We start from the raw sequence: 13,320 nt of genomic DNA on the forward strand, positions 1-13,320 counted from the left end.
CAGCCTCCCTTCGTACAGATGAGCCAGTCTTGTGCTTTTCTGCACCATTTTGGCTGGAAGGGTGGAAGGTGACCTAATCCAAACCTGACTTGCAAAAAAAAAAAAAAAGGAAGAAGGCAGGGTGGGACACTGAAGTCGGACTGGGCAGCACGGGCTGGGTGCCAAGTTCCCTTCTGCATCACCAAACGAGCCGGGAACGCTCCTGGCTTACTTGTCTTTGCTGAGTGAATAATTTGGATTTATGCTGGCCTCGCTCTTTAAATGTTTTCTGAACGTTTTCACTCCAAAGCAAAAGGAGACGCTGAAAATGGGTGAAGACGCCTTTGGGTTTTCTTACCCTGAAGCACTGAGGTCTGGGGGAGCTGTGGGGAAGGGCACAGAGCGTCCTGCCACGCGTGGGGCACCCGGGGGAGGGCTGGAAAAGCCCCGATGCTGCTGACAGAGAGCTGCGCACTGCGCCCAGCGCCTGTCCTGCTCAATCCTGAGAACCCCCCGTTCCGGGGCTGACCCGAGACAGGCGGTCTTACCAAACATCTCAGCCTGGTTCTTCTGTAAGAGGCCCAAATTATTCACAGTCCGAGACGTAACAAATCCAAGGGTTACCAATTCAATTTGAACCCTCGCTACTCTCGTTACCCGGTGCGAGCTTTAACTTCTCTTTTTTACCGCCAGCAGAGGATTGTACAACAGGAAGAAGTGACTCAACTTGAGCAGCGCCTGGTGATGGGCAAAACGAAACATTCTGCTTCTGAAAGCAGCTACTGAGGCGCCGTAAGATAAGCAAGAACCTCAGGTTCTTGCAAGTCCTTTGCTTCGTCTCACTAAGACACTACTATATAAATAGGTAATACACTAAAAGGAGGACGGAGGAAAAATCGGACAGGAAAAGTTTCCCTGGCCTCGCAGCTGGTTCCCACAAGGATAAACACGCGCGTCATTCAGGGGCCAATTTGTCCCATCTAGTTGAAATTTTTTTTGCCATGTACAGGTCTGGGCCAAATGATTCCCGTGCCTCGTGCGTGTGTATCATCAAGGAAACGAATTGCTCTTTGCTGTCACAGCTGCCATCGGGACAGCTTCAGGGTGTCCCTTCCCGAGGAGCCCTGAGCTCCTGATTGCCCACGTGCGAAATCCCTCGATATCTGTATCCATTTTCCTGTACTAGAAGGAAAATGGAGCCCCTGGCAGGTTTGCGGAGGCTCCCGTAAATATCCATTAAAATAATTCATCTTTCAGGTCCCGCTCGGAGCCTTGGCTGGATCAGGGAGCGGAGCACCCGCCGTGGTGCTGGGACGTGGGACCGCAGGCTTGGAGAGATTCGGGCTCAGCCCGTTGTCTGGACAACCTGCTGACAGCTGGAAGGCTGATCTAGAAACCGACTCTTCTGGAGATTAAAACCCATCTGTGTCTTGAAGGACAGAGTATCCTTATCCTTCTTATCTTGGACAATTCCAGCAGAAACCCTTTCCAGCGTCGGCACGAGAGCTGCACCCCCGAGGAGAACACCCTGTCCGGGCAGCGGCGCGGGCTGGCTGCCCTGCGGAGTCCTGCCCCCCCTTGGGTGGACAAAACTCCCCCCATCCCCATCACGGGCCGTCAGGGAAGCTCACGGCTCCTCGCTGCCTTTTGCCGCCGTGACGGGGAGGACGCGCTCCCCCAGCCGTAGGTGCGCGGAGCGCCGAGGATATTTTTAGCAGGAGAAGCTCTTGTTCTGCCCTTCAGCAGAAGCGTCGCTTCCCTTTCAGCTGCAGTTACTGCAAAATGAGGTAAATCTAAACCCCTGGCTCGGCGTGGCACCCTCGCTAACACTCAGCGCCACAAGTCTGTTCCTTGCTACCACCTTCCCCTTCTCTGCGCTCAGCCTTGCACTTTGCAGCACAACATCTGAATTTTTTCCACTGGGGAAAAAAAATAATCTCCCGTTTCTGCATAAAAGGGCTGATGGAAAGTCTGTGGAAAATCCCCGACTCGCTGTTCGAAGCAAATTGGGCCAAATAAGTACGAGAACTCTCAAATTGTCACGCACCACTCCTGCACAAAGTCCTCCCTCTGGAACCACGTCACCCCTCCGCGAGGCTCCGCGGACACTGCCCCCACTGCCCGGATCAGCCCCTCTCTCTGATGAGAAATAACAAATTTTGGAATAAAAATAATCCAAGTTCCTTGATAACGGTTTTGCAAAACCAAGACCGCTTCCCATCCTGTCACCCTGATTTCTCCTCTTCCTACTTCAGTGGAACAAAGGCCCTGGCAAAAATTATATTCACAAATCAGCTCGGGTTTTTTGAGGAGGTCGGAACTGCTACAAGCAGGGCGATCGCCCACATCTGACAGGAAATACAGCAAGGTCAGGCATCCTAAACAGCATCGTATTAACGAGGGGATTAATTAAACATGCCAGGGCACGGGGAGGGGGGAGCGGGGAGGAGAATTTCCACTTCGTACATCAACTCATTAGAAAAAGAAAGCGTGCACAGGGCAAACCTTGAGACGCCCGCCAGCAGAAACCGAGCACAGGTGCGTTAGTCTGCCAAATAAAAACGAGGTGCTCGCCAGCTTTAGAGGAAAATGTTAGTAAAACAGACTTGTCTTGATAGCTGGCAGCCCCTTGCGGTTCTTAGTTAACAAACTTCACTTTTTACGTAAGAAAACTACCACTATATTAAACTTCTGGTGGTTTGTTTCTTCAATATTAAGAATAAGGAAGTGTTAGCCGTGGTAAGAAGAATTTAAACTGCCAGTGAAGCACAGCAGATGCTTCCAGGCCTGGAAGGCAGTAAAAGGACCTCCCAGTTAGCGACCCAAGGATGAATCTAGGATGTGACTGGCTAAAAACCAAGTCTGAACAAAATAATTTACACCAGCCTTCCCGGTTTTGCCAAAGAGCCGTCAAATAAACCTCCTTAAGAGACGAGGTTTTGTTGATAAAAGGCACACGGAGTTCAAGGGGGCATTTGACTCTTCCAGTGACATCACGATCTGGATGGTACCCCTGGTCGCACGTTAAAAACAGTTCCACTGACAAACCTAAAAATACCTCTTAAATCGATGTATTTGTTGTTTTTAGTGGGATCTCAGAAACAGATTCCAGCCCTTCGGGGGGTTTATTAAAGGATCAGGTTTGTGTCATCCTCTCTCCTGCTGAAGTGCTGGATGAGACCAAGAGCGGAGGCCAACAGCTACAGCACAGGGATGTTTATTAGTCTTTAAGTGCCCTCAGAAATGGGTTTGCTGCCACGGCGGCGCAGAGCTGAGCATCCACAAATCAGGTGCGGCTATTTATCGCCAGGCTGGATTGTCTCTGCCCTGAAAAGCAGAGCTGGATGCAAGGGGTAGTTGCCTAACACAAGCCTCACGCGCAATGCCACGGAAAGAGACCCCCGGGCACGGCCAAAAGGGGAACAGGGAGCAGAAAGAGGCTCCAGCGACGCTGGACGAGGAGCACGTTGGGTGTCGGTGCTGACAGGGGGTTGTGCAGACGTTGCTGAAGGCACAGAAACACTCTGTGGGGCAAAGGGGGGGCAGAAAACTCACCTCGAGCTCAGTTTATTCAGCTCGTCAAAGACACGGCGCCATCCTTGAGCTAGCCCCAAGTGTGACGGTGAGCTACAGAATCTGTTACCTACTGTTTTGTTGGGTTCCATGACAAAGCCATGGCAAGACCCAGCTGCTGAAAGTCAAGCTGAAATAAAAGTTTCTAGCTACAGGGATAACGACCCGTTTGAATGTGACAGCAGGGAAAGGATTCATGTTACTTTCCTTTTTTTTTTTTTTTTTTTTTTTTTTTTTTTTTTTTCCCCTCTCTCTGAAGCACCAGGGACCGGCCCCTGTGGGACGTGGGGTTCTGGCAGGAGGGGATTTGTGCTCTTGGGTGGCACGGAGACCTCTCCGATGCTCGATTGGGAAGTGTTACTCGGATTCAAACCTTCTTAATTAAGGACTTAGAGCAAATTTTTATCAGAGGGACTTGAGCAAACGATGGGCAAGTACCAGCATTATGTCCTTCCGATCTCTTAAGAGAAAATGCTGCACATTCCACCTCCTGAAAAAGGGCGGGTTGCATCCTTTCCTCTTACAAAAGTCAATGCCCGGTACAAATGCATCACAATTTCATCTGGGAGAGAAAGACTTAACTGAGCAGGTGGGATCTTCACGGCAGCCCCAGTAAGAGGAACTTAGGGCTGTTTTCTAGCACCCGTATTTCCGAGGTGGCTCAGGCTGATCTGCTTCGCACGTCACACCAAGCCCCAAAAGCTTTACAGTACAAACAGGATAAAAACTCGTTTCAAACACCAATCACATACCACTTGGTTCTGGCTCTCCCATGGCTGAATCTTCAGTATTTTGGTCAGAAAGTGGCAGAATCTCAAATCACAGCCGAATTGAGTGAAAACACGACTTCTTGATCAGATCAGACGTGAAGAAATTATCCAGGGGCCCATGGGAGCTGCGTGTGAGTTCAGCCGACCTGCCCGGCATCGCTGGCAGAAGTGCCTGGCGGCGAGCGCGGCCGCTGTACCCGAATCTGCTTCCTGCAGACACGCTTCCGCGCAGGGAAACCACGCAGCCTGCGTTTGTTTGATGGGGCAATTTGCATAATTCAGATGTGTCTGGGTTAAATAAGCCCAAGGACCGTTTCTGAATCCTCCTGGCCTTCAGTGCTTGCGGCAGCCACAGTTGTTCTACACCGGAGAGCACATTCTGCCTCCCGAGAAACGCAACAGACCGAACGGACGGCCGAGAAACCGCCCTGTGGTGAGGGGAAAGGGCTGTTAGGTTGAAAGAGGGGACAGGAGAAGGGCAAGGATGAGTCCCTGGGGCAGGGGGGGGCCAGCAGTGGCCCTCTGCCTGAGCCCCCAGCCCTCTGCTCTCTTCCCCAGTGCGTGTGTTCTCGGCGTTCGCAGCCCCGCTCGGCCTCTGCTCAGCAAAACCGAAATCTAAACTTTCAAAACCTGATTTTTTTTTTTTTTTAGTTATTTGATAAGCTTTTGCTTGCGTCAAAATATTTTTCAGCCTGGGAGCGCTCTCCGGATGGTGGGCCGGGGTGTAAAGCTTTAAATCCCAACGACCCCCCCGTGCTGGACAATTCACTCCCAAGCGACTGAGTTCCTGGCTGCTAGCGTTGCAGCCTTCAAAATTTGGGGTGAATTTTTGCCTTCGGTTTAGGCATACTGGTGGTGATTTGGTGACGAAACTCTGCTGTGGGAACTAGAAAGCATTTATTCAAAGATTATAGACCAAAGTGAGCAGGAACTGAACTTTTTTTTTTTCCTTCTGCAAATATTAAAGAAGCCGACAGCAAAAATGTGACAGTCAACAAACAAACATCCTCAGCAGCAAAGCTATTAATTTTTCTTCACTAAATAATGAATAATTTAAAAAATCTATGCTCTCTCATGCAATTAAAAAATGTGTTTGTGTCCCTGGACTCCCAAAAAACCCACAGATTCTCTTTCCTCAGCACCTGCTGGAGACTCAAGTAATACCGCTACGTTTTTTCTGCAGAATTTCTGCCTGTGGTTGTGCCACAAACCCCGTGGCAAAGCTCCGGGCTCTTCTGCGGGCAGCCAGACACAGGCCAGAGTTAAATCAGCTGAGCTTTCTATCGTTAACACTTGTTTAATTAAAAAATAAAAAAAATTCTAAACCCTCAGCGTTACCGCTTCAGTGTCGAACGTTTCAGGCTCAAGCGAACGTGGCGCGTGTGAGAGTTTCTGCTCCGGCTCGGGAGGGAACGGTTGATTTTTAGAAAGGAGCAGGAGACTCGGGATGAAAAACCCCACGGCAAAGTGCTGCTGGGATCAGATCTTCCCCAGTCTGTGTCTCGTTTTTTTTTATAATCAAGTGGTATAATTCCAGGTATGTTTAGTGCCAGTGTAATTACCATGCCCTGCTTGCAAAGGGTTTTATTTCCAGAGAAGCGCTATAAAAAGTGGTTTTCTAGTGTAAAGGCATTTATAACCAAAAGGATTGCGACATAGTATAGCAACACCCTCCAATTAATTAAAAAAAAAAAAAAGCTAATAAAACCTAACATAGAACAAGGGGTGGGGCTCCTTATTTACCAGAAGCGTAACTCAGGGTCCCAATTCCCACTCTCCAGCAGTTTCCTCAACTTTCTTGGGGAATGACTATGTTTTGGTTGGTTTTGGGGTTTTGGGTTTGTTTTTTTTTTTTTTTGGTAAAAGCCGAGATGGTAAAACCCTAAACTTTGTTTTCAAGATCAGGAGCTCACAAAGGGGAAGTACGGGAATTAATGAGAAACAGCCCATCATCCAAGGTGACGCAGAGCGGTAACGAGGTTCTTCCAAAGAGAGGAGCGGGGAGCAGGGCTGCTCCCCTGACCCGGAGCTCCTCCAGCACAACCTGCAAACTCCTCCTGCATTTCTAACAGGTGATTTTTTTTTTTTTTTTTTTTAAATGACTATTTTAGAACAAGCACAATGGCAAGTTACTGCAGACAATACACAGGAGCAGCCCCCTACGAGGTCTCGTTAAACTTCCCTTTACGTCACCACTGCTGTTTTACAAGGCAAATATCTTTCCACATCGGTAAGTCTTTTGAAGGCAGGGGAGGAAAGAAACTGGGAGTGATAGCAGCGGTGTGGTTGGGGCACTTTCCTTCCTTCCAGCCCTTGCCGAGAGCCTCGGGCCAGCCCTGGCTCTGCTCGTACACCCAATATCGGGACGGGACATTCAGCCCTTCCTCTCGAAGCCCATCAGACCCCCAGAACAAAGGCCAGGAACCACTCTGCCTTTCCTCTGGAGAGGCTGAGACTAGCTTTCAGGTGAGGATTTTCCACTAGATTTAAGGGTATCTGAGCTCCCAAGAAACCAACGTGCAAAACAAGGAGAGAAAAAACATTTAACCACCACCCAACCGAGGTCAGCGCGGCGCAGGGCACCGCCTCAACCTCCAACACCCCGTGGGTCACTTGAGTTCTACCTCCCTGCCACGCACGGGCTAGCCAACACCTAAAAACATTTAGCAGAGGGTTACACAAGAATTAAGCACTGACAGACGTCCTGGCACGTGTCTGCTGGCTCCGACAGACAGAACCAAGCCAAGAACAGCTCCCCGGAGCCGCGCGTTTCCCTTCTTTGGTTTTGCCATCCGAACGTGTGTCTTTACGAGTGGAAAACACACAGCAAGGTGCAGTTTGCCAGCATGATGCCAACCTAAATAGAAAACCTCTCACGTCTGAGCCTTTATCTTGCTCTCATGCATTTTAAAAGCACCATCTTCCCTAACGCTGGGAGCTGATCACTGACTTCTGCTCAGCTCCGGTAGCGACGGGCGCTTTCCCTGCACGTGGACACCCGTATGTGTCTGTGCTGAGCCTGGCTGAAAGCTTTTCTGCCCCCACTGAGCAGAGGGCAATAACTACAGCGCTCGTTACGTTCTCTAAAGTTAGGGATTTACCATTGATATTGGCGACAAGGGTCGCTACCGCAGGCTGGATGGCATCCCCAGTCAAAGCAGGGTAGGTGTTCAGGAAGGAGGAGATGGCTTGCAGTAAATCTGCCAGCTTGGCTTCAGCAGAAGCTGAAATAACTTCTCCTAAAATTAAGAAGGAGAAAAAAATTACCTTTTTTTTTTTTTTTTCATGCATAAACTCTTCCTCCTCACCTTTCCCACGATGAACTCTCTTCAACACAGCCGCACAGGTACCCGGCTGTTCCTAAATACTCATGTTCTGCACAAAACAGAAAATAACAAATGCTGAAGACGGAAAGCAAGCAACAACCCCCTCAAGCAGTGATGGGATGGACGTGGAAATTCCCAGTCCTTAGTATCCAGGGCCCTTGACGAGGCTCCCTGCTGCCTTTTGTCCAGGTTTTACTCCATGAGCCCAAGTGATGAACGTCATAATTCCAGCTGCCGCAGCATCGTGTATCTTTGTGTCTTTACACCCAAAACCCAACCTCCGAGAGCAAGACGCTGTCCCACGCTGAGTGCTCGGAAAGATGCTCAGTGAAAGAACCACCTCGGGTAGATCTAATTTCCGTGAGCAGCCGGCATTGGTTGGGGGCTGTTAAGAGCAAGTGTCTTGCAAAGCGAAGGGCACCGCTGCAGTTTGCTCCGGAAGCGTGGCCGACCCAACCCAAGGCAGTCGCCGTCACCTGGAGCTACAGCTTGAGGCCGTGGGAGGGAGACTGGGATCGCAGGGAACTCCGGATGCCTTGGTGGAGAGGGTGGCACTCCTCCAGGAGCTTTCTTGTTCCAGCAAGTAGCTGAAGGGATTTTGTTAACGCTGCCGCGCTGGACAGGGTTTGTAGAGCAGCACCGAGCCTGTGACAACCGTTTTCTTAATTCTCAGGTCTATTGACTTGGGCTCCAGCCTGGAGAGCGTCCTGCGAGTACAGAGATTCTCCTGGGAAAAAGGAGGAGAAAGGGAAAGCGCCGGCGCCCGGGAGGCGCAGCACTTGTGGAGCCCGTTGCCAGGCTGTGACACACGCCTGGGCTCCCACTGCCAGCTCGAGCCTCCTCGCCACGTTTGGGCTCCATCCCGGTGACGAATCGTGGTTCCCTCAGCGGGGATGGGGCGTGCGCCCTTTCCTCGAGCCACTTTCACACACTTGTGAGTAATTGCAGGTGCTGTCACTACCACCTGAAGTGCTTTCGCATCGCATTTGGAGGAAACCTCTGCGTTTAGATGGTTAAGCGCTTTGAAACTTTATCTATTGATGCAATTCATTATAGGAAAAGACGTTTACATAATTAAATATCTGCGCAGAGACAAGCCACCCTAAATGTCTGAGAGCCATCTAAATTCATTGCTTTAAATAAATAATGAAGCAAGAACGAGACAGGATTGCTTTTGCTGAACGCAATCTGCTTGACTTGTAAGCAAATAAGCGGACTGAAAAATATTTACCTTGTCGGAAGAGCTCGCGGAAGCGCTGAAATTTCCTGTCGATGTTCCTCAGGTGGGTGGTGACACGGAGCACCTCGCTGGCCGTCAGGTCCACGCGCCCGGTGCCATCCCCAGGGCCAGGGATCGAAGCCCAGGCGGTGGCCAAGCAGCCGGCCTCGGGCTCGTGGCTGGCTCTGCCTGGCGACGGGCCGGCGCGGTCCCGGGGGGCTCCCGGCCCGTTCATGGCGAGGTGGAGCACCCGTTGCTGAGCCTCCCCCGGCCCGGTGGGTCAGCTTTTTTCTCAGGCTATGTTTTTGGGTGCGCACCCCCAAAGTCCTGCAGGCCGTGAGCACGGCTCCCCCGCAGAGACAGGAGGAGAAGCAGCATTCTGCAAAAAGACACTGGAGACGCAAGACAAAACGCTCAAAACCAAAAAAAAACAACCCCCCAAAAAAAGGAGGGTCAGGATGAATTCTTATGCTCTCAGCACTTATTCATTTTCTAATTCAGTAAAGTTGCAACCAGTGTTTTCTGAGAAACGGCCAAAGCAGGTTTTAATTATCAAGTTTCTTCACACGCTTTCCAGCAAACGGAACCCCAAGTTTAGGAAACTGTTTCTTAGCAAGGCTTGGATATCAAAACCAAGCCCCGAATATCCATATGCAATAGCGCTGCGTTGCCGGATCGGCCTCTCTTATTTACCATAACATTATCTGCAAGTAAAAATGTTGGTTTGGGCGAGCTGTAGAGGATATCTTCCATCTCCTTCATCGTCCTTCCTCAGCTAAAACACAGACGAGGAAAAAGCCATCACTTCTCGTGAGAAATCTCTCGGTTTATCCAAAGTACCGCGGCATCTTGGTATTTGCTGGTGAAACCAGAAAATCGAGCCGTTGCCGGTGTCCCGGTGCAGTCGGGCTCCGGATCTCGGCTGGGCCACCCCGTGGTGCCTCCACCGCGGGAAGCGACGACGCTACGTGAGTCTGCGTGGGCTGAGTCTGCAACCTCAGACAGGTGTGTGGATTTTCCACATTCCTCTTGGGAGTTGTGAAATTACTCACTTCCCAGGCTATCTCGGGGATCAGACCCATCCTCCTACCCGGCTCCCATTAACTCTCTGCTGTCTGAAGCTTGTGGAGCCTCTTTCTGATTCCACGTGCGTCAGTAAATTTTATTTTTACAGAGCAGCAAGGCCCTTTGTAAGGGGATCGCGTGACGTAAAAGGTAAAGCAAGAAGGATGCAGCTGTAAGGTAGCATGCTTGAAAAAGTAACTATATCAGAAAATCGATTATTTGCACTAAAGGGCGCTTAGATACTGCCCTAAGCATTCAAATCCCTTTGTTCTGCGCCCTATAAAAATAAATAATAAGCCCCACATATGAAAGCAGAGCTGAACCTCTTTTAAGAGCGCCGTGCAGTGCCTCTGTCGGGAGGGTTTTCATCTCCGATGGAACTCGAGGTGGAGGAATCATGTTCGTGGCTGCTCTGTAGGGTTCCTCTGCTCCCCAGAGCCAGGGTGAAGCGGCAACACGGCGCTCGCTGCGGAGCTCCTGCCGGCGCTGCCTCCCCTCCTTCGCCCATCTGCAGATTCCTGCCTATGCTGCCACTTGGTGATTTTGCTTTCTTGGCTTCCCACGCGGTGTGAAGCTTTCTCAGAAGAACAAGAGTGGCTCCATCTCCTGCTTCTGTCTACAGCACACCCATTAGCATTATGGCTTCTTTTACCAGGGGGAAAAATAACCCCGAAAGTCAAGGAGAGGAACTAAGGCAGTTGATTTTCTTTATGGCGATGATGATGTTGGCCCAGCAGCACTTTCCCGTGCTGGCAGATTCACTTTTCACTATCACTCAGTCCCTTCCGTGGCCTCTTGTTCTTCCACACAACTATCGAGAAAAGGGCAACTTTCAGTTTTGAACAGAGGAAAAGACAACGGTTTAAAAAAAAAATAAAAATGGGTGGGGCTGGTAAAAGTCCACGTTTGCTACTATTGACCTTTACATAAATTCAGGTGGAGAGTGTCCTTTTATCGACATCAAAGTTCCACGGGGACGGGAAGAAGCACCTGGCTGCCAGTTAATCACGGTGAGACGTTGCCCTTCGCCTCCCTCCCACTGCTCCAGGTTCCTAATTTGTGATTTAACAAAACTCCTTTTCTAAATGCAGGTGTACTCACCGCTGGCCACAGCCCGAAGTGTTTCGGCAGCGAGCACCAGCCAGCCCAGTGTCACTCCTCCAGCAGGTACCTCACCTGAAAGCACTTTTGGGGTTTTATTTGTGCCTTTTCCCGCCGTGTCCGCGCACCACAGAGCAGCCCGAAGGCAGTGCCCTTCCTGTCCTGCCTGAAGCGGAGTCTCTCCCAACTGTTTATTTTGTAGGACTTCTCCTCCTGCCCTGTCAAACTTGCTGGGTGAAGAGAGGGAGGATTAAGTGAGAAAACAAGTTGAACGAGCCGACCTTGCATGGCCTCTCTGTCTTCCGCATGCACTTTCCTTCCCAGATCCTTCACGGAGCTTTTGGAAATCCTCCGCTCACCCCGCAGTGATCTGGTGGAGAACAGGACACCAGAAATGAGCAAATTAACAGTCCTTTCCCCCCCTTTCTCCTGCTTTTCAGACCCCTTGATTGCAGAAAGCGGAGGATGCCCTGCAGGCTCCGTAAATAAGATTTTCCGCTACAGAGCGTGTTCCCCCTCAGCCGCTCCCTACAAATCTGTTGAATTTGGAAGGATGAAGCAGAGGGATGTTTCCGAGGCGCTGCCCTGGCACGTTTCCCATCCGCTGCAAGCCGCGGGAGGTTTAGGACAGGCAGATTTTCCACTCGGGATGGGTCTCGGCTTCCTGGCAGCAGCGCTGGGCACTCGGCAGCAGCAGATGGCAACCACGATTAGCAGATAAAACCAGGCGGCTTGCACGGGGAGGCAGCTGCTGCGCGTTGTAATTCCAGTCAGAGAGCAACCTGCTCCTCGGCAGGATTTGTCCCAAATGTAAATTTTCAGCAGTGTAATGTGAGCAGCAACGTGGGACATTAACACATGGGGGCCTGTCTCCTAAAAAAAAAAAAAAATCCCTCCGTGGGTTTCTCATAGGGATTGTGTTCCTGTCCACGGCTCCCCCGTAGCAACGCTTGGGTGTCCCGTGGGGTTTTTTTTTAATGCAAATCCCATTTTTAAAACTGTTTAGCGAGTCATTCGCTGACTGCTGGTCTCTAGCAGTTCCTTTTCTCCTCACTTTTTTGGTAAATAAATGACAAAGATGTCCCTTTTCCTACGCTAGGTCCTAGGGTGATGAAAAGGAAATGTAATTCAGTCGGGGTGGAATAGCCTTACTACACTAATCGATTTTTCAGATGTGAAAAGCCGTGTGTGGGAGTAGCACGTGTTTGCCTTAAAATAATTCACCTTTTGGAAAACTAATGTCATTTTAGTGGAATTCTACAATGGATGTGGCTGCTCCGGAGGTGTCGGGGAGGGCCAGTGGCCTGAGGGATGGCTCCGGCCGAGTCAGCCGGCACAGCCGCAGCCTCCCGAGCCCTTAAGAATCTCCTTCATCTTCCTCTCTCCTTTCCTCGTTCTTCTCCTCTGTTTTCTTGTCCAGCTTGTACTTGAGGCGGCGGATGGGGTCGGTGATGCTTCTCCTGGTCCAGTCTTCAAAATCCTCCGCCAAGAGGAAATTTCGATCTATCAGCTCAGCAGCCTCCTGCCAGTTTTGGAAGCAGGCGGGGCCCAGGCGTTGGATCTCCTCCACGGCATTTCTGGCGATGACCTCCCCGTTGGGCTTCAGCACCACCACGGCCGGCACCTCGGACACGCCGAAGCGCAGCTCCAGCTCCCTGCAAGGCAAAGGGGGGGGGAAAACCTCAAATCGGGAAAGGTGCAGCGGGCCTCACCGCTCATCGGCCTCACTACTCCTCATCCTCACCAGCCGGTGGGATTCCTGCGCCTGTGCTAATATGGTTACACAGAGCCTAATTGCTCGTTTGTCTGTCACTGCTAATTAGAGCCTGACATGGATCCCTGTGGGGCAGGGAAAAAGGGGAAGGGGATTCAACCATCGGGGTACGGGAGGTGCAGGATGGCTGCCGGGACCTCTTTTTACACAGACAGTTTTAAACAGCAGCAGGATGTTTGAAATTTTAACCTGCTCCCTCAAAAGGAGAGGGGAAGAATTCTCGGGTATTAATTGCAGGTCGTAATTCCCGGGTATTAATTGCAGGTCGTTCTGTCGCTAATGAGGTTACAGTAAATGCGCAAGGGCTTCCAATCCGTCTTTCAGGCTGCGTGTTCCGCCTGGAGGTCTGGCTGAGACGTCTTTAAGAGTTATAAATAGCGCGTTATAAAATCGGAAAGACAAAGATATCAGCAAAAAGCGAGGTGGAAGGAAGAAGAAATATTTTTGCTTTATAGAGCCGGTGCAGCCAAAGAGCTTTATCTTTTTTTTTTTTTTTTTTTTTTTTTTTTTTTT

The 13,320-nt window shown here is 50.5% G+C and overlaps 2 protein-coding genes across 6 annotated transcripts in view; both read right to left on the minus strand.

Moving 5' to 3' along the window:
* Positions 1-10,493, minus strand: part of GMIP (GEM interacting protein) — a 28,136-nt gene extending 17,643 nt beyond the window's left edge. For 2 of the 5 annotated variants that reach the window (XM_026867530.1, XM_026867536.1), the window contains exons 1-2: positions 8,880-10,493; positions 7,424-7,561 (exon numbers count right to left, since the gene is read on the minus strand). In XM_026867530.1, coding sequence (XP_026723331.1) covers positions 7,424-7,561; positions 8,880-9,102 — 361 coding nt within the window. In that variant the 5' untranslated portion in view covers positions 9,103-10,493. Of the gene's footprint in view, positions 1-4,304; positions 7,562-8,879 lie in introns of those variants that run through there. The other 3 variants (XM_026867534.1, XM_026867531.1, XM_026867532.1) reach the window with 3 other exon arrangements.
* Positions 10,494-10,608: 115 nt separating this feature from the next.
* The window catches only part of LOC113490922 (nucleoredoxin-like protein 1), a 4,182-nt gene continuing 1,470 nt past the window's right edge, over positions 10,609-13,320 (minus strand). The window contains exon 2 of the mRNA XM_026867526.1: positions 10,609-12,740. Coding sequence (XP_026723327.1) covers positions 12,391-12,740 — 350 coding nt within the window. The 3' untranslated portion in view covers positions 10,609-12,390. The remainder of the gene's footprint in view (positions 12,741-13,320) is intronic.

The sequence above is a fragment of the Athene cunicularia genome, unplaced genomic scaffold (genome assembly GCF_003259725.1).
Source record: "Athene cunicularia isolate RWA unplaced genomic scaffold, athCun1 SCF_7, whole genome shotgun sequence".
Lineage (NCBI taxonomy): Eukaryota > Metazoa > Chordata > Aves > Strigiformes > Strigidae > Athene > Athene cunicularia.